The 23,836-nt window shown below is 40.9% G+C and overlaps 2 protein-coding genes across 3 annotated transcripts in view; one reads left to right on the top strand and one right to left on the bottom strand.

Moving 5' to 3' along the window:
* Positions 1 to 7,436, bottom strand: part of LOC115114849 (potassium voltage-gated channel subfamily H member 6-like) — a 70,858-nt gene extending 63,422 nt beyond the window's left edge. The window contains exons 1-2 of the mRNA XM_065013447.1: positions 6,966 to 7,436; positions 3,499 to 3,729 (exon numbers count right to left, since the gene is read on the bottom strand). Coding sequence (XP_064869519.1) covers positions 3,499 to 3,729; positions 6,966 to 7,041 — 307 coding nt within the window. The 5' untranslated portion in view covers positions 7,042 to 7,436. The remainder of the gene's footprint in view (positions 1 to 3,498; positions 3,730 to 6,965) is intronic.
* Positions 7,437 to 11,161: 3,725 nt separating this feature from the next.
* The window catches only part of LOC115114477 (solute carrier family 12 member 7-like), a 47,299-nt gene continuing 34,624 nt past the window's right edge, over positions 11,162 to 23,836 (top strand). For both annotated transcript variants that reach the window (XM_029642736.2, XM_029642734.2), the window contains exon 1: positions 11,162 to 11,382. In XM_029642736.2, coding sequence (XP_029498596.2) covers positions 11,265 to 11,382 — 118 coding nt within the window. In that variant the 5' untranslated portion in view covers positions 11,162 to 11,264. The remainder of the gene's footprint in view (positions 11,383 to 23,836) is intronic.

The raw sequence follows: 23,836 nt of genomic DNA, 5'->3' as shown, positions 1-23,836 counted from the left end.
ACTGTTCCCAGGCCATCATTGTAAATAAGCATTTGTTCTTAACTGACTTGCCTAGTTAAATAAAAATGTTTGTCGTCAGTATATTTGAGTTCCTGGAATGAATTAATACTCTGGTGGGCAATTCACCTGTGTTTTAATAACCTCTCATGAGAGATGAACTGTGAGGACTGAGACACACTGTGCCAAATGTTTTCTTGTTTACAAAGACCATTTCAATCTAGTGAGAGTTTAGGTGTATTAGTAGGGTCTCTCACTGTGTATATGATGAGATCCTCGATTCACCTGCCTGCTTGAGAGCTTGGCTGGCTATGAACTCCCTGATCTTAACTAACGAATGACTGAATCCAATGCCTATGCATGCTGTGCCACTGTTATTAAATTTACCTCAGTCTACATTGACACAGACTGTTATGCAAAAGGATTTATAATTATGAATGTATTAATCTCTCGTAAAAAATGAACACCTACGTACGGTATAAGTCTCCAGCACACAAAAAGTTAAATCTGCCCTTTACATGATACAATACTGTCTCCCGCCCCCTGCTCTGCTTCTCCTAGCCTTGAAACAGACAGAGGGCATTGTGTGTTTTAGACTCTTATGCAACCATTCGAAAATCCAGGGGTTACCTTTGGGATTTGAGAGCCATAGTGAGTAATCGTCCTTCAAGCCATCCCCAGCTAGCACATTTGGTTCCTTGGAAGTTTTTGGTTTCACATTGGTCTGGGAACAAAGCCATATGTTTATTGACCGGTAAAAGTGAACGTTTTTTCAACGTTCTGACAACAGAAGTGAAAATATTGCCTGTTCCGCGAACATACATTTTTAGGTTGCAGGGAGGTTCTGAGAATGTTTTACTATGGTTCCCTGAAAGTTTTCCTGGGAGGTTTTATTAACGTTCTGAGAATGGAAATGATAGAACAGGATTTAATTACCATCAAATAACCTGAGAACATTCTAAATTGTGGGAATGTTGGGAATAAAATGTAAAGGTTATTTGGAGGTTGTTGAATAACTTCCTTAAAACTTTCACTGAATGTTTCAATAAGACTTTTAATAACACTGTTAGCTTAGTTTGGGTTCACTTTTTTGAACTCCAAGCACAGATAGGACACATGGAAATGAATTTGCTTAAGCTGGGTGTTCACGAGTTTGGCCCCGATTTAGCTGTGCCAAACAGGTTTTGGAGATCGGAAACAAAATCCCCATGTCGTTGCCTACTCGGGGTAAGCAGCCGTTCCCAACGCTTGTTTAATGTGAGCGGATCAGAGACACAATCTGAGGGCTACCGATTTTTGTGCAGTCCCAGACGTCCAGATATTTTCAAACACTTGATTTTATCTGCACTAAATCTGCAATGCTCTTGTAGTGTGAGATATGCAGCGACAAGATTTGAGAACGGTGATCAGCAACAGCCAATTAGAGCTCTCCAGAGGAGGAGCTAGTGAGATGACATTGTATCACATCACCCAGAATGTGTAGTCTCGAGCAGGAGCAATGACCGGTACTAGTATGCGTTTGTACTTGCCATAGTGTCAAATCGTTACAGCTCTGACAAGCTATTTACACACAATGTTATTGAACTCAAAATGTATTGGCTAGATATTTCAACTCATTATGGCAAGCGTGAATGTCTGACTGAAAATGTTTATGAGGCTGCTTTGAGACAATGCACATTCTAGCTATCTAGTCACATCACATCCTTGTTGTAATGAGACAGCGTCGTATCGAGAATCATCACGACCAAGTGAAGAATCTTTTAGTGTGTGATGCCCCGTCTGTGCCACTACGTTTTCAAGACAAAAAACTACAGGAAAGATGGTTGTTATGTGAGAGGCTAACCAATGTTAGGATTTTAAAAGTTGTGTTGTGTCCACCTGGCATTAGGCATGCAAACACATTTATTTTATTGTGTCACAGCATCACTGAAATTTAAACCTATGATCTTCTGTTCTCTATTCATGGAATTAGTCCACTGCGCCACCAGGATGGAGCTAGCATGCCGTATTTTTTAAACTCACACAAAGCTGTTAATTTTTGTCTATTCAAACGGACCCCATTTTAAAGAGAACAAGCATTCATTAAGATCGAGTGTGGCCAATTAGTGGGCGTGGCCAACACACCTGAACACACTTAACAAGATAGAGGATAGAGAGAGTTTAGTTGACTCTGAGAACGGAATGTATGTTTTTAAATAATATTCTAAGAAAGTTATTTAAATGTTACTTATGTTTTCTTGTGTTTTTGATGGTACCCTAGCGGTTAGGAGCGCTGGTTTGAATCCCCGAGCAGACTAGGTGAAAAAATGGTCGATGTGCCCTTGAGCAAGGCACTTAACCCTAATTGCTCCTGTAAGTCGCTCTGGATAAGGGCGGCTGCTAAATGACTAAAATGTACTGTAAATATAAACATTGCTTTAAATTGATGAACCATGAGGAAAACTGTGGGAAACATTATGCTGAAGTACTGATATTCTCACAGAAGAACGTTTTTTCATAACATTATCAGAACAATTTGAGAACATTACTTTAAATAGAACCATGAATAAACCTGTAGGAAACGTTATGCTGAAGTATTGAAATTCCCACAGAAGAACGTTGTTTCATAACATTCTCTAAGCTATTGGAGAACATTCCCCATGTCAAACCATTTGGAGAACGTTCGTAGAACATTACAAAAAATGTAACCATGTTTGAACTTTTAGGAAACGTTCTGTTTAAAGTAAAAAAACGTTATTTTGTCAAGTTCCTTAAATGTGCTGAGAATGTCCCAAAGACAAGCAACTATCCTGCACCATAGGACAACCACGCTCCCACCAAGCTCTAAGAAACATATAGTTCACTGAATGTTATGAGTGAGCTGGGTCACAACTCATTGTCTTTTGTTACTATTGTTTTGATTACGCTATTCCCACCTGCCCTGTGTGTGTGTGTGTGTGTGTGTGTGTGTGTGTGCTGTGTTTCTGAGTGTAGGAAGCATCATGTCCATTTAGAGTACAGTGGAGAGGCATGAGGCAGGCACTGAAGAGAGCAATCAAGATGTCATAAAAACACTATCTATAGTTCATTGCTTTCCTATCTCTTCTTGTAATTGGCACAGCTGTGTGCTGGAACCTATGAGAGAAATAATAGATTCACAAAAACACATGGACCATTTGGACATTGTGAGGGGAAATAGAATGTTCAATATGCACATCTCATTCTCCAGCTATATGGTCCAAAAAACATAATTAATTTCTGTACCATCGTCAAGACAGTGTTATGTGGTCCTTATGACAGAGCATTCAAGTAAAGTGTTACTAAACTAGGATTAACCAATACCCAAAGCCTTTATAAGGATCTCATTATCTCAATAAAAGCATCTGGCATTACCTAAAAATAAAGATTAAACACTGATGAATGAAATACTTTATAACCACTATTCCTATGTGTTTTTTATGTTTAAAAATAAAATGAGAGCCATGCTGAAGCCCTGGCGGGCTGTGCCGAGTCGGGTCGTACCATCTTTGGCGTAGAGGGAGATCTCCACCTTCCTCTCCTCGGAGCCCAGCAGAGCCTTGGCCATTTGGGCCACGGCAGGCCTCTTGGTGTGCGGCCCGTACAGGAAGCTGCAGGTGCACGGCTTCTGCATGACCTCAGCGCGCGTGTAGCCGCACATGCCACAGAAGGCGTCGTTACAGAAGATGATGGCGCAGTTCTCCACGCGAGCATTGGCGATGATGAACTTGCGATCTGAGGAGGGAGGGAGTAATAGATCAATATTGTTTTAATCTAAAGAGTCATTGCAATTTGTCATCACATATAATACAGTCTACTACAGTTCAATCTAGTACAGGCTTCAGTGAATGAGTCAGAATACAATCAGACATTTTATTAAATAGTTTGAGGAATGATCATCGGATCCAGATGGGGCAACTTGTCCCCCTGGCAATCTAATGTAAGTTAATGGTACCTAAATTAGCATTTTCCAAATTATGTCCAAATAATTTTCAAGTAACATCGTGGAATTACAAAGTCATTTTTTCAGATACTTTAGGACGATTTGGACATGAGATGGTGCGACAATTATTAATAGTGAAATGTGCAATACCATTTTGTTTAAATATTTGATTTATTTAATTAAAATAAGACACATAGACTTTAGCCTTTAAGAGTTAATTATACATTTAAAAAAATAGATTTTAAACACTAATCTTCAGGGGGGCAGTTACCCACAGTACTTGGGAAAAACTGCCCTTTTGTAAAATTAAGATTTCATTAAATAACTAATGCATTCGGAAAGTATTCAGACCCCTTGACTTTTCCCACATTTTTTTATGTTACATCCTTATTCTAAAATGGATAGTTTTTTCCCCCCCTCATCAATCTACATACAATACCCCATAATGACAAAGCTAAAACAGGTTTTTAGGAATGTTTGCAAATGTATTAAAAATACAAAACAAAAAAACTCACATTCACATAAGTATTCAGACCCCTACTCAGTACTTTGTTGAAGCACCTTTGGCAGCGATTACAGCCTAGAGTCTTCTTGGGTATGACACTACAAGCTTGGCACACCTATATTTGGGGAGCTTCTCCCATTCTTCTCTGCACATCCTCTCAAGCTCTGTCATGTTGGATGGGGACGGTCGCTGCAAAGCTATTTTCAGGTCTCTCCAGAGACGTTCGATCGGGTTCAAGGGCTCCGGCTGGGCCACTCAAGGACATTCAGAGATTTGTCCTGAAGCCACTCCTGCGTGGGCTTGGCTGTGTGCTTAGGGTCTTTGTCCTGATAGAAGGTGAACCTTGGCTCCAGTCGGAAGTCCTGAGCCCTCTGGAAGAGGTTTTAATCAAGGATCTCTCTGTACTTTGCTCTGTTCATCTTTCCCTCGATCCTGACTAGTCTCCCAGTCCCTGCTGCTGAAAAACATCCCCACATCATGATGCTGCTACTTACTTGTTAGATATGACTGCATGGTCGGAACTAGAAGCACAAGCATTTCACTACACTCGCATTAATATCTGCTAACCATGTGTATGTGACAAATACAATTTGATTTGACCATGCTTCACCGTAGGGATTGTGCCAGGTTTCCTCCAGACGAGACGCTTGGCATCCAGGCCAAAGAGTTCAATCTTAGTTTCATCAGACCAGAAAATCTTGTTTCTCGTGGTTTGAGAGTCCTTTAGGTACCTTTTGGCAAACTCCAAGTGGGCCGTCATTTGCCTTTTACTGAGGTGGCTCGGTGGAGGCCTGATTGGTAGAGTGCTACAGAGATGGTTGTCCATCTGGAAGGTTCTCCCATCTCCACAGAGGAACTCTGGAGCTTTGTCAGAGTGACAATCAGGTTCTTTGTCACATCCCTGACCAAGGCCCTTCTCCCCCGATTGCTCAGTTTGGCCAGGAGGCCAGCCCTAGGAAGAGTCTTGGTGGCTCGAAACATCTTCCATTTAAGAATGATGGAGGCCACTGTGTTCTTCGGGACCTTTAAATGTTCAAAAATGTTTTGTTACCCTTCCCCAGATCTGTGCCTCGACACAATCCTGTTTCAAAGCTCTATGGACAATTCCTTCAACCTCATGGCTTGGTTTTTACTCTGACATGCACTGTCAACTGTGGTGCTTTATATAGACAGGTGTGTGCCTTTCCAAATCATGTCCAATCAATTGAATTTACCACATGTGGACTCCAACCAAGTTGTAGAAACATCTCAAGGATAACCAATGGAAACAGAATGCACCTGAGCTCAATTCAGATTCTCATATCAAAGGGTCTGAATACTTCTGTTTTTAATTTTTTATACATTTGTAAACATTTCTAAAAACATGTTTTTGCTTTGTCATTGTGGTTATTGTGTGTAGATTGTTGAGGAAAATGTTTTATTTAATCTATTTTAGAATAAGGCTGTAACGTAACAAAATGTGGGAAAAGTCCAGGGGTCTGAATACTTTCTGAATGCACTGTATTTCCCTTCATAGTTTGCTTGCCTAAGCATGACCATCCATCAACCACATACCTCATTTTTACCAAACGTTGCTTTTTTGTGTCAGCAATTGGACATTGTTCTTAGGGGGAGGCTAGTTACCCCACATTACCCTATGCTTACTGGATACATTTAAAGAAAGTATTCATTCCATACTTACTGATTGAACCTTATACAATACAATTTAAATTGGTTATTCTACTTGACCAAACATGCCATATCAGTGACACCAAGGCATGTAACCTTGCATGAGAACTAAGATGGGAGAATCTGTAAGGTGCAAGTCTGTTTTCACATTCAACTACTAAACTTGCTGTTTATATCAAAACTATAAACTGTTTAGAGCCTCGGAAAAACATGTAGATGACGTTTTGGTATCAAAATATGTCCCCAGAAGGAAACATTCAGTGATGGATTTTAGTTATTGAAATGTAGCTGCTTTACTCTCTCCCATCCTGCTTAGAAATGCAGCTCGGGTTCTTCAGGTCCTGCTGTGATATAAGCCATATTTATGCTCTGACAGACACTGCTGCCCTATTTATATCCACTTGAAATGTTGGTCTCCCAGTAAATGTCAGGTAGAAATGTAGCCATGCCTTTATCATTAGACTATGTGTGTAAAATTCAAATACCAAGAGGGTAAACATAGAATTACCCCTGAGACTACACAATCAAATGTGTGGCATACTGTACATATTTAATCTTCACCTATATTATTTGGTTCAATATTTGCTAAGTCATATCAAGGCAAAATTTTGCAGAGACAATACGCTCCTTTTTACAAGACAATCATAACATTATATAATAGAAAGTGGTCACATCTCATGAAACCTATGAACTTTAATGAACACGGGCAGATTACCTACAATAATAGCCTCATTTTAATCGAGACAAGTTGCATTAAAGACGCATTTTGCAAATCGAAAGACACGGTTTGCGTTACATTCCAAATCACAGCATGGTTCCCCAAAATGACTCAATATTGAAGAAAAAAGTTCTTACTCTGTCCTTCGAATTTTCGGATGATTGTATCCAGAAAAGTGTTCTGAGGAGCCACGTGTCCCCGCCGAACAGGCATCTTTTGGGCGGTATTTCCCTCGGTTTGGAAAGTTGGACCGCAGGCTCTTGTCTAGATCTCGCACTCTGCACTGCTGTAGCCTGTGGCCCCTATAAAAATCCCAAAGTAGCTGAAAACATGTCACAGCCACCACCGAGTCCTGCGACGTGACGTGTCAACTACTTTTGTAATCACTTTCTAAAGCAGACACTCCGACGATTGTATTTATACATTACCCAAACAAATAGTATACTTGGCCGTGTATCAACCGACCTGCTTTGATGTTTACGGATGATGTATCCATCCTTTTCTTCCCTGCTTGGAAGTAGCAACGCCTCTTCAGTGAAATCTGCAATTCCAAATCACAGGTGCCTACAGGACTGTTGCTGCCTACAGGACTGTTGCTAATTAGAACATCTTTGACATTACTGCTCTATTATCCTGTTTCACTGTCAGACCGTGGCTGCAACCTTTGCTTTTGAAATGACGAAGTTCTATCAAGTAATGGATGGAGTTCTCAGGAAAATAATAATATTAATTTGGGGGAGGGAGAGTTGGGATGTGCAATAAACTAATTCCCGTTACTGTAACAGGATAAAGGACAACAGGATACATATAAGTACCCCTGCATCTCTGTCAGATGCGTCTCTGTAATACTACTAGCCACCTAGCAATTGTATGAAGTTGGCTTCAGCTAGCCCAGATAGGTTCCCAAACTCTCAACCTCATAACTAGCTACCAAGAAGCCATTTCGGCTAGCTTGTCTAACTATCTTAGCTGGCATGCCTGCTGGCAAGGTTGGTTGATTTTAGAAAAGAAAGCAATAACTAAATGTCCTGAATAATACTCCAATTATTTTCAAACATTTACACAATTGTTTTTGCAGAGATACAGAGAAGCATTTTTTTTTAAAGTCAGGATACAGACAGCTCAACTGGTATGCTTAGATATGTAGAAAAAAAATTTAAAAATGTTTTGCATAGAATTAAGCATACTGATTATGGCTCTAGTTTGCAGGAAACAGCTGTTTCAGGTGTTTTGAAAAGGCAAAATTCTCCAACTTTCACCCCTCCTGACCTCCACACGGGCCAATGTCATGTACATTGTTCTCCACCTAATTTAATGTACTTTGTGCCCCATAGGATTTTTGTCTCTGTCCATTGTCCAAGGAGTGTTTTTGTCTTGTTGTTATACAGTCAAACTCAGGTTGACAATTTCAGAAATTACTTTATTGAACAGGATATTTCCTTTCTGTGTGTTAAAAATGGATTGTGATATTGCAAAGGGTAAAACTTCTACATATAGGCCTAGATCAGAGATTCATGCATGGTTAATTATTTAAAATATATGCTATTAAATAGCCTACTATCTTATAGCATAATTTACCTACCACCTGGGCTATGCTCATTCACATTGGACCATGTCCAGACTGAATAATGAAGGGTGTGATTGCCATCTAGAGACACAGAAAGCACATTACTAGAGGGTTTGTGGTAGGTTACAGTATGACCAGCAGGTGGCAACAGCAGGTTATAAATGGCCAGGTTTGAATGCTAAACATCTTAGGATTTTGCTCTCATATGCAATTAACCTCGTCTGTTTATTCTCCACTGTCTACAGGTTCTACTTTGGCATTTGATTCAGCCATTATGTTCATTACACTTAACAATGGCTATAACGGAAATATGAAACTCTACCTGTGTGCAAGCTTGTCTCTCGAACCTGGGCCTCGAGAGACAAGCTTAAGCTTGCACCCAGGTTGAAGTTCATATTTCCTTTATAGCCCTTGTTATGTCCGCAAGGATGGGTTTTCAGCCATCTTGGAATGTTTGGTATAATGTGCTCTTAGCAAAGATTTACGTATGCTTTGCCTGTTGCTTTCTGACTGTAGGCCTAGTCCCTAACTAAGGATGTTTCTATGTCAAAACACTGCCCATTGACAAGCCAGTCAAATTTAACAAAGGTTTTCCAATGCTACTTTGTTCTATCCAAACTATAAAATTATCCAACTGGTAAGACTACAGATGATTGACACCATGAAAAATTGGACTATACTACAGCATTTTCCAAATAGTTTCTGTCCTGTTGACATTTGCTTTTCAATTGAAGTACAGTTGTTTTTGTCAATACTGTATGACCTACGAACTGCCAAAGGAACACTTAATGAGCCTCACAGTCTTACAAGGTATTTAACCTCTTTATCTTATCTTCCCATGACAAAGTTTATGACCATACTTCTAGCACATACCCAGAACACAGTTTGATTTACAGACTTAGGGTAAGTTGAGCCAATGGCAAGTTGAGCAAATGGCGAATGTGCATAAAGTTGGCAGAATTCATACTATCTGACGTCATTAGCACTATCCACTCAGTTTTTAAACTACATCACGCAATATGGTTTAATGTGCCAATAAATCAGCACAATCTACTTTTTTTGTTCAGTCTTGAAGCTAAAATTGCGATAATGTATACTCTGATAATGACCATACAAAAAAAAATAACGGAGAGCAATGTACAATACGGTGAACTTAGAAAAACGAGGAATTTGTGGTAAGTGCATGGGGGACACCATCTTTATTGAAGGGTTTTCTTAACAGGCATAATGCAGGGCATTGTCGCTGGGGTATGAAGAAACAACAAGGCCTGTCCCGTGTTACAAAAAGTACAACGTTTTTCTAAGGTGTTAAGACTGAGTTAAAAGATGCTTAAAATGACTAAACGACAAAAAGTGATTATGATTGTTTTTGGGAAATAAAGATAGACATGGTTTTAAATAGTGGTAACATTTCATTCAGCATACCACCCTGCATCCCACTAGTGGCTTGCTTCTGAAGCTAAGCAGGGTTGGTCCCTAGATTGGAGACCAGATACTGCTGGAAGTGGCCAGTAGGCACTCTTTTCTCAGGTCTACAAAAAAAGGTTTAAAAAAGTATCCCAATACCCCAGGGCAGTGATTGGGGACACTACCCTGTGTAGGGTTCCGTCTTATGGATGGGATGTTAAATGGGTTTCCTGACTCTCCGTGGTCACTAAAGATCCACTTATTGTAAGAGTAGGGGAGTTAACTCTGGTGTCCTGGCTAAATTCCCAAGCTATCATGATCACCTGATCATCCCCAGCTTACATTTGGCTCATTCATCCCCCTCCTCTCCCCTGTAACTATTCCCCAGGTTGTTGCTGTAAATGAGAATGTGTTTGCAGTCAACTTACCTAGTAAAAAAATAAAAAATTCAGTACATGAATTTGTAGGTTCTTAACTTACCCAGTCCTGTGGCTCAACTTAGCCCTGGGGTAATTTGTGCCAAGAGGACACTTTTTTAGGACAAGCTATGTTTTCAAAACTGTAATGTTGAAATTAATTATGATTATTTCCAGGGATGCACAACACCCTGAAATATATCTACATATCTTTCTTAGAAAGAATACTATATTTCCCTTGATGGAGTAATGCTGAATGTAAAAATTGTCTCAACAAAAAAATGTCTCAGCAATGATTACTGGAAGATGTATTTTAACATTTCAGTTAAATCACCCAGTAGTAGATTTGAGATGATTGCTATTTTGTGGTGTTTAATGTTATTCGTATGGTTTTTCCAGAATCTTCATTGTCATTAATATCCTTTGGTCTTTTACATCCTTATCTTTTCCAATTGTTCCATATGTTTTCTCTGGGGCACACTCAGGCTGATGTGATTTCCATGTGTTGCCTATAGGGCCTTTTGTGTTTATTGCCGTCACTCACCCTCGCTCTCGACTGGCAGGGTCAGTTTAGCATTCAACACCTCTGAATTACCCAGCAGGCTTTGCTCTGTGTGAAAGGAAACTACACTGTGTTTACCAGTGCTAATATGTAGTAGTGTACTGGCCTACAAAGGGGGGTAAAATATAGGAAGGAAGACAAAATCCTGTGTCACTGTACCATAGTTCTACAATGTAAGTTACAAATAAAGGGAGAGTTGTTCAGGAAGAGGTGCCCCCTGTGACATTAGGAGTCTTGTCTATTGTAGGTGCTATAGCCTAGATGGGGATGAGGTTGAGTGGAGTAAGGAAGGAGGACTTTCTCTGGGGGAGGAGTTGAAGAACACTCCTTATTTGGAGAGAGCCTGGTCACATGGGGACAGAATCTAAGCAATATAGGTGAGAGAGACAGAAGTAGATAGCACTTCGAACTGTGCCTTGAAAAGGTGAGAGGGACTAGAGTAGTTTACTTTCTCAGAATAGAGCCAATGCGGTGAGGGGATAAAATGCCCACCAACTTCACTGTGGTTCCTGTAGAGGATGGCGGGGCCGGGAAGTCAACTCTCGAAGATGTGTTTAGTGAGGAAGATGAAGAAGACGTTTCTCCACGACGGCCCTACTCAGGTGAGGGCACACTATGTTGACGTTTTCAGGACAGGCTCAGACAAGCAGAGTAGAATCTGTAGAACAGCTGAACATGTTGACTTTAACTTAGCTTTGGAACACAACATTCCTCAGGGAGTCCAACCAATACACAGACTCCCAATGTTGTGTCCCAAAGCTAACTGGCCCTTGACTTACAGAATTCTGATATGAAAATGGCTTTGTTTGTTTGTTTATTTTTCTCTGTCCTTAGGAGACGAACATACCTTTTATGACAAGAGCAAACTTTTGAACTTTTTGTCATTTTGACAAGAAATCAATTCCTGAAATGAAACAAAAACAAGTGAGGGCTTTCTGAGATCTTCCTTGCCTTTCACTCTCTCTCTTTCTCTTTACACCTCTCACTCTTTCACTCACTCATTCACACATCTTTCTTCCTCTTAATGTGAAATCAATATGGATAGTAGTCTGTTCTCTTCCAAGGTTTCTCAGCCTTACATTCTACAGTGGAAGTCACTGCCAAAATGCCACTTGTCTGTCAAGTATTAACTTGCTGTAAACCAGTAGAGCTCCACAGTTCTCTTCCTGTTGGAAGTCACAGGCTGACTGTCTGCTCTTTACTACTGTAACGGAACTATTTTAGTATTTGCACATGGCATTCTTGTAAAACCGTAGTAATCTCAGATTCTGAGGTGTTTTTTCACTTGTGTAGCTTAAAAAATATATTTTTATTGAGGAAAGAGGCCTTTTTGATTGTCTGCTGTCAGCCCTCACTGACATTGTATGGAAGGGATATCTATTCAGGGGGGGATTATATACCCCAGATGTTTGTTTGTTGGAGTGTGTGGATGTATTTGTGCTTGTGTGGGTGTCTGCCTGTGTTTTTCTGAACAAACTCTTCCCACATTAAAAAAACTAGTATTTTCTGTAGTGTTTGGGACATGACTGTGGTATTTACTGTAGTGTTTTGCTTACATGACTGTACTATAGTATAAATACTTTAGTATTACTATAGATAAATACTATAGTATATACTATAGTTTTTTATGTTTTTGTGGACATAACTGTAGTAATTACTATAGTGTTTTATTTGATCATCTTTGACATAGAAGTGGGGGCTTTCTCCTTGAGGAAACCTACTGGACAATAGTAAAAGAGCACATTTCCATAACCTATAGGAAGATAAGAGTCTGGAGTCTGAACGGATAGTTCAGAGCTTCTGCTCTTCTCCCGAGTGGCACAGAGGTCTAAGGCACTGCATCTCAGTGCAAGAGACATCACCAAAGTCCCTTGTTTGAATCCAGGTTGTATCACATCCGTCCGTGATTGGGAATCCCATAGGACGGCGCACAATTGACCCAGCGTCGTCCGTGTTAGGCCGTCATTGTAAATAAGAATTGGTTCTTAACTGACTTGCCTAGTTTAAATAAAGGTTAAAAAATTTAAAAAAAGTAAAAACCTAGGGAACACAATATATGATCTATACTTGGTATGTAGTTTTCCCACTCATGGGTGGTACAAATTAGGATATGGGGGGTGGGGTATATTCAAAGTAAATACTGTGGTATTACTATAGTTACAAAGCTGTAGTGTTTTTGCGGAAACTGTAGTGTTTTTGCAGACAATACTGTAGTATTTACTACAGTGTTTTTTTTGCGGATAACATTTTAGTATTTAATATAGTATTTTACAGTACGTTATAAAATTATATCATTATATAATTAAATAAATTATATAATGCATAAATACAAAACACACTCAAGAAAAACAATCACATTCATCAACAAAGAGGTCCTCAATCAACACTGAACTGCCCGAAAGGCACCAGAACATCCAGATGTAGGGAACTCTGAAGATTGTTCCATACATTGGGTGGGAAGAAACTAAAAGTCTGTAGCAACAGATGGAATTTCCAGAGTTAGCCATCCCTGTGATTGGGTATGATAACTCGTACTTCTATGGGCTTTATACATGAATTAAAGGCAGTGTTTCGTTTTACGCAACGTCAAAGAGGGCCTTCCTACTTTATGATTGAGCAAGCAGTGATTTGTTACTTTCTCTCTGGCCAGTTCAGTTAAGTGAGTTTAGCTTCCAGGTGCCACCACTGCTGCCTGAGTGGGGATATGAGATATTAGAATACAATATTGGCCTCACAAAGTGGTAAGGAGGGGTCAGAGGTCAGGAGCAGTACAAAAGATAATCGAGGAAGGTAGAACTAGCGCTTGTGTATGATCATTTTTGGAGTAAAATTCTATGGGATTTACAGTACTTGGTTTTTGGCAATTGTAGTGCCCAATTGAGTAAAGTCAAACACAAACCTTTCTTTAATACTAAGAAATGGTGCTTTCATTTAAATCTAGCTGCAGATTAACATTCCCAGTGTCACAGAGTGGAGCTCTTTACCTTTTTGGCTGCTGTTTGTAAAGGCAGTACAGTATGAGTCACACAGGATACATGTAAGGGAAGGCTATGGGCTGTGGTCACTTTGGCTGTAGTCAGCAGTAGGAATGCTCCACTCAGTCCCAGATTACCAGCTCTATCTGTGTTACATCATGTGCTCTCCTCTATGTTCTCACGCCAACAGTACCTGTACACAGTGCTGTCTCCACAAAATACATCCAGTATAAACAACTTTTTTTCCAAATGGGCTGCCTCAGGGTAAAGCTTCACAGAATTGTTTTTCTTTAACTGACATTATGGGTCTCTCCCTGAAATGCATTAAATACTGTATACTGTCCATAAGTGCTTTTTTGTTTTGTCATAAAACTTTACTTCACCAAAGTCATAAAACCTGTGGGCCAATTGCAACCATTGAAAGCCACCAGATTATCGCCAGCTGATCTCTACTTAAACCATCAATATGCTCTAAAATCACCCGCAAAGCTGATCTCAATTTCAACCAACATTAGCCAGGAATTTACCATTCCTAACGCAGATGTTGAGGATGTCTTCTAGTCTTGATTGCAGCCAAAAATAATGTAAGACTATTTCACCCTCTGGTTAGTATTATCATCAGAACAATTTAGTCCTACTTTATGAGCATTCTATGGGCGATTTATCTATTTGACAATCAACCCAATCAACTGAAATGAAGTATTTCCTCATGTACCGCAGCAAATCAACTGAAGCAATTTACCAAACACATTGTGTGAATGGAAAACTAATGTTCTACTCTTATTATTTTGAATGGCATATATTATATTATTTTGCCATTTAAAGTGAAACTTTTTAAGAAATATAGACCTACTGCTTCTCTATTTTTATACTTAAATAAGTATTTTTTACATTCATCAGCCTTACGGTTTTCGATGCTCCTAATGGGTTGATATTTCAATGGGAGCGGGAGTAGAGAATCTAGACCAGCTGTCTGGTATCATAATCACTTAACACGGTAACAACAACGAGAGATCAACTGATCTGCTGGTTTGTCCTTGTGTGTTTCTAGTTGCAATCATGCTTAGTTTACCCTGCAGGTGCATGTAATCTTTCGTTTTAAGAAATCCAGTAGTAACCTTGAGCGTGTTAAGTTCTGCCTGTTGGTTGCAATCAAGCCTGTCTTTCTAATCCAGTATGTGGATTGCCGAACATATTTGATTCTCTGTTGATTTCATTCAGTGAGCCTGAGTCTGAGGCAGTGTGTGTGGCTTGTCTGGACAAGACAGGACAGTTATCCCTGTCATTCATAATTGTGTTTATCAATGAGGAAGAGTTGGGCCTACTTCCTTTTTGGAAATTTAGGATGCCAATTGAGCTACAGAACCACGGTAGGCTACATGCTAATTATTTTGACTTAACGTTGCTTCCTGTTCTGAAAACTACCTCCATTGACATGCCAATTAAATATCAGACAATTTCAGACTTGGGATGAGGATGAGATTACCATCTGTTGGACATATCTGTTTTTCTGTGTCTGTGTTCCTAGAGACGACAGAGGGGCTCTGTGGTTTCATTCAGGCTAACCACACTGTTTGTTTACAATGTGATCTTTCAATCAATTTCTGTGAGAAATGTTGTCTCTGCACTGACTTACTGTAGGTTCTTATCTTACAGTCGTGGCCAAATGTTTTGAGAATGACCCAAATATTAATTTTCACAAAGTCTGCTGCCTTAGGTTGGATGATGGCAATTTGCATATACTCCAGAATGTTATGAAGAGTGATCAGATGAATTGCAATTAATTGCAAATTCCCTCTTTGCCATGCAAATGAACTGAATCCCCCAAAAACATTTCCACTGCATTTCAGCCCTGCCACAAAAGGACCAGCTGACATCAAGTCAGCGATTCTCTCGTTAACACAGGTGTGAGTGTAGACGAGGACAAGGCTGGAAATCACTCTGTCATGCGGATTGAGTTCGAATAACAGAGTGGAAGCTTCAAAAGGAGGGTGGTGCTTGGAATCATAGTTCATCCTCTGTCAACCATGGTTACCTGCAAGGAAACACATGCTGTTATCATTACGTTGTACAAAAAGGGCTTCACAGGCAAGGATATTGCTGCCAGTAAGATTGCACCTAAATCAACTATTTATGAGATCATCAAGAACTTCAATGAGAGCGGTTCAATTGTTGTGAAGAAGGCTTCAGGGCGCCCAAAAAAGTCCAGCAAGCGCCAGGACCTTCTCCTAAAGTTGATTCAGCTGCGGGGTTGGGGCACCACCAGTACAGAGCTTGCTCAGGAATGGAAGCAGACAGGTGTGAGTGAATATGCACAGTGAGGCGAAGACGTTTGGAGGATGGCCTGGGGTCAAGAAAGGCAGCAAAGAAGCTGGAGCTTCTCTCCAGGAAAAACATCAGGGACAGACTGATATTCTGAAAAAGGTACAGGGATTGGACTGCTGAGGACTGGGGTAAAATCATTCTCTGATAAATCCCCTTTCCGATTGTTTGGGGCGTCCGGAAAAAAGCATGTCCGGAGAAGACAAGGTGAGCGCTACAATCAGTCCTGTGTCATGCCAACAGTAAAGAATCCTGAGACCGTACATGTGTGGGGTAGCTTCTCAGCCAAGGGAGTGGGCTCACTCACAATTTTGCCTAAGAACACAGCCATGAATAAAGAATGGTACCAACACATCCTCCTAGAGCAACTTCTCCCAACCATCCAGGAACAGTTTGGTGACGAACAATATATTTTCCAGCATGATGGAGCACCTTGCCATAAGGCAAAAGTGAGGTGGACAAACAAAAACCCACAAATTCTGACAAACTCCAAGCATTGATTAAGCAAGAATGGGCTGCCATCAGTCAGGATGTGGCCCAGAAGTTAATTGACAGCATGCCAGGGCGGATTGCAGAGGTCTTGAAAAATAAGGGTCAACACTGCAAATATTGACTCTTTGCATCAACGTCATGTAATTGTCAATAAAAGCCTTTGAGACTTATGAAATGTTTGTAATTAGACTTCAGTATTATATAGTAACATCTGTCAAAAATATCTAAAGACACTGAGGCAGCAAAATTTGGAAATTAATATTTGTCATTCTCAAAACTTTTGGCCACGACTGTGCATAGACAGAAATAAGAGTAAGGCATTCAACATAAATTGATTACTGAGGCTGTTGAAATCCTGTTCACAGGACACTGCGGGCCAACACACAGTCATCCTGAAGCTCCTTAAAGGTCAATATACGTGCATGCATGTGTAAGGGGGGAACCAGGTTTTTGGGGGCAGCGCTCTCTTTTGTCCACATCGTCGTTGCGTTCCACCCAGAGAGGAAGTCTGTCTTGTGTAGTACATATCTACTAGGGGGCTTGGGGAGCCAGAGTAGTTTACCAAGCAAGAGGGTCCTTGTGTGGTGTATGTGCACTAGGGGGAGCCAGAGTAGCTTACGGAGCAAGAGGGTCCTTGTGTAGTGTATATCCACAAGGGGGAGCCAGAGTAGCTTACCAAGCAAGAGGGTCCGAGGCACTCTAACTGTAGCTAGCAACAACATTTAAACTTCCGGATCCGGTGTTATATGCCTTTTTGTTGACGAATACTATTTAGCTAGCTACATGCAAACATGTCTCTCTAAGAATTGCAATTGCTAGAGCTTGAATAGCGAGGTGAACTGCTCTTACTAAGAGAGGACGATGGAGAATACATGTCTCTTGTCCAACCTATGTGAAACATTGACGAGGAAAGACCTTTTCAATACTTTCGGATGTCGGTTGCCAGATTTGACAACTTGCTTCAGCGGCTTGCCCCTTATCTCACACAACAAATTTACAGCTTGCCCGTAAGTGCTGCAGAAGGGCTGTCTGTGTCTTGCTGCAAGATATAAGCTAGGAATCTTTACAGGTTGTACCATCTTCACGGAAGTGTGCCAGGCTATCTGGCATGTCCTGAAGGAGGATTTTGTTGCTTATCCTTCCGTGGCAAAATGGGCAGAAATCATCAGAGAGTTTGGGGATCGTTGGAATTATCCGTTTTGTGCAGGAGCTGTCGAAAACATATTCGGATGCGAGCTCCAGCGAACTCGGGCAGCGAGTTCCAAGACCAGAGTGCTTGCTGGGGACCCAAACACAGAGCCCATATGTCTTTGTGATAGATGAGGCATTCCCTCTGAGGGCAAACCTGATGTGACCATATCCAGGTAAGATACACTAAATACATATGACTATACATATGATGTGAAAAGAGTAAGAGGATGGGGGCCTACAGTATGTCCAAAGCATAGGCTACACAGTTGTTACAGTACACATTTGATAGCTTTCATGTTTCTGTTCAATACTAATGGGGTAGGCTTCTTTTATTCAGAGGTTCTTCAGGCCTTGATGAAGCCAAGAAGATCGACAACTACCGCCACTCAAGAAACAGACGGATTTCAGAGAAAGGTTTCGGGATCCTTGCTGGAATATGGAGGGTCTGAGCTTGCCTCAGAGAAAGCTGAGGCCATTGTGAAGGCCTGCATGGCCCTCCACAACTACCTTTGCACCAAAGACACTACAGACACTGACAACACTGTACATCCACCCCACGTTTGTTGACCACTCCACAACGACTGGGGACCTGCGTCAAGGAGAGTGGAGACAGGTGGTAGAAGGGGACACCAGCTACCTGGACTCAAGAAACATGTCGGCAGACAGGGCAACCAGTGTTGCTATAGACGTGTGCAACAACCTAGAGAACTAATTCCTCACACCAGCTGGTCAAGTGTCTTTCTAGGATGATGCGATCACGTGTGGCACCCTACAGTAAATGTTGGAGTGTGTTTTGCAAAACATGTAGACATATGTTCTCTTCCTCTGGTTGATTACTGTTTTATATGTCATGTTGTGAGCTCCACACTTTGGTTTGCAGTTGGATTTGGCTGTTTTACTTATTCACACTTTACAAATCACATAGTCTACCATAATGACAGTTACTTTATCCTTGTGTTTTAGTTTGTAATATCTTTTTTGGAGGCTAGACCCTTGTGAAATTTACCTAACCTTGTGTTATGTGTAGTGGCCTTTCAATGAATGGCTGTTCAGCTGTAGACAATAAGGCTAGACCCTGGAGCCATTGACCTAATTAACATAATACAAGGTTGTACATAGTCATGTGAAGTGACCTTTTAATGGAGACCTTCCTGCTATGGTACATGGTTGAGAATGACTGTCCAGCTGTAGACAATAAGGACCCCCAAGACTTGAACCTCATCTACAGTTGAAGTCGGAAGTTTACATACACCTAGCCAAAAACTCAGTTTTTCACAATTCCTGACATTTAATCCCAGTAAAAATTCCCTGTCTAAGGTCAGTTTAGGATCACCACTTTATTTTAAGAATGTGAAATGTCAGAATAATAGTAGAGACAATGATTTATTTCAGCTTTTATTTCTTTCATCACATTCCAAGTGGGTCAGAAGTTTACATACACTCAATTAGTATTTGGTAGCATTGCCTTTAAATTGTTTAACTTGGGTCAAACGTTTCAGGTAGCCTTCCACAAGCTTGGGTGAGTTGGGTGAATTTTGGCCCATTCCTCCTGATAGAGCTGGTGTAACTGAGTCAGGTTTGTAGGCCTCCTTGCTCTCAGATGCTTTTTCAGTTATGCCTACAAATTATCTATATGATTGAGGTCAGGGCTTTGTGATGGCCACTCCAATACATTGACTTTGTTGTCCTTAAGCCATTTTGCCACAACTTTGGAAGTATGCTTGGGGTCATTGTCCATTTGGAAGACCCATTTGCGACCAAGCTTTAACTTCCTGACTGATGTCTTGAAATGTTGCTTCAATATATCCACATAATTTTCATACCTCATGAAGCCATCTATTTTGTGAAGTGCACCAGTCCCTCCTGCAGCAAAGCACCCCCACAAGATGATGATGCTACCCCCGTGCTTCACGGTTGGGATGGTGTTCTTCGGCTTGCAAGCATAATAATTTTTCCTCCTAACACAACGATGGTCATTATGTCCAAACCAACAGTTCTATTTTTGTTTAATCAGACCAGAAGGCATTTGTCCAAAAAGTACGATCTTTGTCCCCATGTGCAGTTGCAAACCGTAGTCTGGCTTTTTTATGACGGTTTTGGAGCAGTGGCTTCTTCCTTGCTGAGCGGCCTTTCAGGTTATGTCGATATTGGACACGTTTTACTGTGGATATACAGTGCCTTGCGAAAGTATTCGGCCCCCTTGAACTTTGCGACCTTTTGCCACATTTCAGGCTTCAAACATAAAGATATAAAACTGTATTTTTTTGTGAAGAATCAACAACAAGTGGGACACAATCATGAAGTGGAACGATATTTATTGGATATTTCAAACTTTTTTAACAAATCAAAAACTGAAAAATTGGGCGTGCAAAATTATTCAGCCCCTTTACTTTCAGTGCAGCAAACTCTCCAGAAGTTCAGTGAGGATCTCTGAATGATCCAATGTTGACCTAAATGACTAATGATGATAAATACAATCCACCTGTGTGTAATCAAGTCTCCGTATAAATGCACCTGCACTGTGATAGTCTCAGAGGTCCGTTAAAAGCGCAGAGAGCATCATGAAGAACAAGGAACACACCAGGCAGGTCCGAGATACTGTTGTGAAGAAGTTTAAAGCCGGATTTGGATACTAAAAGATTTCCCAGGCTTTAAACATCCCAAGGAGCACTGTGCAAGCGATAATATTGAAATGGAAGGAGTATCAGACCACTGCAAATCTACCAAGACCTGGCCGTCCCTCTAAACTTTCAGCTCATACAAGGAGAAGACTGATCAGAGATGCAGCCAAGAGGCCCATGATCACTCTGGATGAACTGCAGAGATCTACAGCTGAGGTGGGAGACTCTGTCCATAGGACAACAATCAGTCGTATATTGCACAAATCTGGCTTTTATGGAAGAGTGGCAAGAAGAAAGCCATTTCTTAAAGATATCCATAAAAAGTGTTGTTTAAAGTTTGCCACAAGCCACCTGGGAGACACACCAAACATGTGGAAGAAGGTGCTCTGGTCAGATGAAACCAAAATTGAACTTTTTGGCAACAATGCAAAACGTTATGTTTGGCGTAAAAGCAACACAGCTCATCACCCTGAACACATCATCCACACTGTCAAACATGGTGGTGGCAGCATCATGGTTTGGGCCTGCTTTTCTTCAGCAGGGACAGGGAAGATGGTTAAAATTGATGGGAAGATGGATGGAGCCAAATACAGGACCATTCTGGAAGAAAACCTGATGGAGTCTGCAAAAGACCTGAGACTGGGACGGAGATTTGTCTTCCAACAAGACAATGATCCAAAACACAAAACAAAATCTACAATGGAATGGTTCAAAAATAACCATATCCAGGTGTTAGAATGGCCAAGTCAAAGTCCAGACCTGAATCCAATCGAGAATCTGTGGAAAGAACTGAAAACTGCTGTTCACAAATGCTCTCCATCCAACCTCACTGAGCTCGAGCTGTTTTGCAAGGAGGAATGGGAAAATATTTCAGTCTCTCGATGTGCAAAACTGATAGAGACATACCCCAAGCGACTTACAGCTGTAATCGCAGCAAAAGGTGGCGCTACAAAGTATTAACTTAAGGGGGCTGAATAATTTTGCACGCCCAATTTTTCAGTTTTTGATTTGTTAAAAAAGTTTGAAATATCAAAAAAAATGTTGTTCCACTTCATGATTGTGTCCCACTTGTTGTTGATTCTTCACAAAAAAATACAGTTTTATATCTTTATGTTTGAAGCCTGAAATGTGGCAAAAGGTCGCAAAGTTCAAGGGGGCCGAATACTTTCGCAAGGCACTGTAGATACTTTAGTTTCCTCCAGCATATTCACAAGGTAATTTGCTGTTGTTCTGGGATTGATTTGCACTTTTTGCACCTAGGTACGTTCATCTCTAGGAGACAGAACGTGTCTCCTTCCTGAGTGGTATGACGGCTGCGTGGTCCCGTGGTGTTATTACTTGCGTGCTATTGTTTGTACAGATGAACATGGTACCTTCAGGTGATTGGAAATTGCTCCCAAGGATGAACCAGACTTGTGGAGGTCTACCATTTTTTTTCTGAGGTCTTGGCTGTTTTCTTTGGATTTTCCCACGATATCAAGCAAAGTGTTATGCAGGTGAGTGAGGACCCAAAAGCGGTTTAACAGAAACAGAGTCTTTTAATGTCCAAACACAGGGAAGACATAAATCCTCTTCAGATGTATCGGTTGACAAAATAGGCAACCCGCAGAGAGGGCGACAAATAAATCATAAAGTCCTCTGATCTTTACAGGAGAGTCCCCTTCTAGCAGCAAAGGAGAATAGCAGGGTTAGCGGCAACAGACTGCTGGTCTCTCCGGGTAGGCGCGGGTTGTAGAGGACAGAGGTACCTGATCACACGTAGCATCTGATGAAGAGGCAGATTACGACAGGACGGGACAAGGGTGAAGCAAACGAGAATCTGACAAAGACAGAAGCAGAAACAGAGAGAGAAATAGAGACCTAATCAGAGGGAAAAAAGGGAACAGGTGGGAGAGAGTAAACGAGGTAGTTAGAGGAGATGAGGAACAGCTGGGGGAAGGAAAGGGAGAGAAGGTAACCTAATACGACCAGCAGGGGGAAACGAAGTGAAGAGAAAGAACAGGAACAAGACATAACATGACAATACATGACACAAAGAGGCACTGAGTTAGAAGGTAGGCCTTGAAATACATCCACAGGTACACCTCCAATTGACTCAAATTATGTAAATTAGCCTATCAGAAGCTTCTAAAGCCATGACATAATTTTCTGGAATTTTCCAAGCTGTTTAAAGGCACAGTCAAGTTAGTGTATGTAAACTTCTGACCCACTGGAATTGTGATACAGTGAATTATAAGTGAAATAATCTCTGTGTAAACAATTGTTGGAAAAAATACTTGTGCCATGCACAAAGTAGATGTCCTAACCAACTCCCAAAACTATAGTTTGTTAACAAGAAATTTGTGGAGTGGTTGGAAAACGAGTTTTAAAGACTCCAACCTAAGTGTATGGTAACTTCTGGCTTAAACTGTACACAGCTCATGTACAGAGCAGTTCAAGTTTACTGAGTGACTGATTCAGAACAGTAATATGTTCTGCTACAAGTACAAATAACCAGACAAAGACATTTGCAGACCTTTTAGATTTTTTTTTACGATCACAAGCAGAAATATTTGGAGGGAAATGGTCCAATATAAAACACAATGTAATACGCAGGTGAAAAGTATGATGAAAGGGGAAATAAGAGAAAAAACACAAAGTAAACAGCAATAAATTACCTGACACCTTAACATGTGAATGAGAAAATAAGTAAATATAAAAAAAACATGCAAAATAACCCCAGTAAATGACCCACCACCTAAAGTGTAAATAAGAAAAAAGCACATAGCAGAAGTTTTTGAGGGGTAGGGTGCTCTGTCTCACTCGAGAACGAATGGAGTGGGGATGCTCAGGAGTATTTCTGTCTGTAATAAAGCCCTTTTGTGTGGAAAAACGTATTCTGATTGGTTAGGCCTGGTTCCAAAGCCCACCCATGGCTGCGCCCCTGCCCAGTCATGTGAAATCCATAGATTAGGGCCTAATGAATATATTTCAATTGACTGATTTCCTTCTATGAACTGTAACTCAGTTGCGTTTATATTTTTGTTCAGTATACATCATCATGTCCCAGACAAACGGGAGACATTTATCAGGAGGAATACCACCCATGGCACTATGTCATAGATGGCCTTTTCTGGACACTGCTGCCAGTTTCTGTAACTCCTGATGGGGGGGGACAATGCAAATAGTCTGAATGGCCATTTGATTAGATGTTCAGGAGTCTTATGGCTTGGGGATAGAAGCTGTTTATAAGCCTCTTGGAACTAGACTTGGCGCTCCGGTACCGTTTGTTGTGCAGTAGCAGAGAGAACAGTCTATTACTAGGGTGGCTGGAGTCTTGGCCAATTTTTAGGGCCTTCCTCTAACACCGCCTGGTATAGAGGTCCTGGATGGCAGGAAGCTTGGCCCCAGTGATGTACAGGGCCGTACATACTACACTCTGTAGTGCCTTGTGGTCGGAGGCCGAGCAGTTGCCA

Source organism: Oncorhynchus nerka, linkage group LG9b (assembly GCF_034236695.1).
Source record: "Oncorhynchus nerka isolate Pitt River linkage group LG9b, Oner_Uvic_2.0, whole genome shotgun sequence".
Classification (NCBI taxonomy): Eukaryota; Metazoa; Chordata; class Actinopteri; order Salmoniformes; family Salmonidae; genus Oncorhynchus; species Oncorhynchus nerka.
The sequence above is the reverse complement of the archived record's forward strand: the minus strand, read 5'-3'. Positions and strand labels throughout refer to the sequence as shown.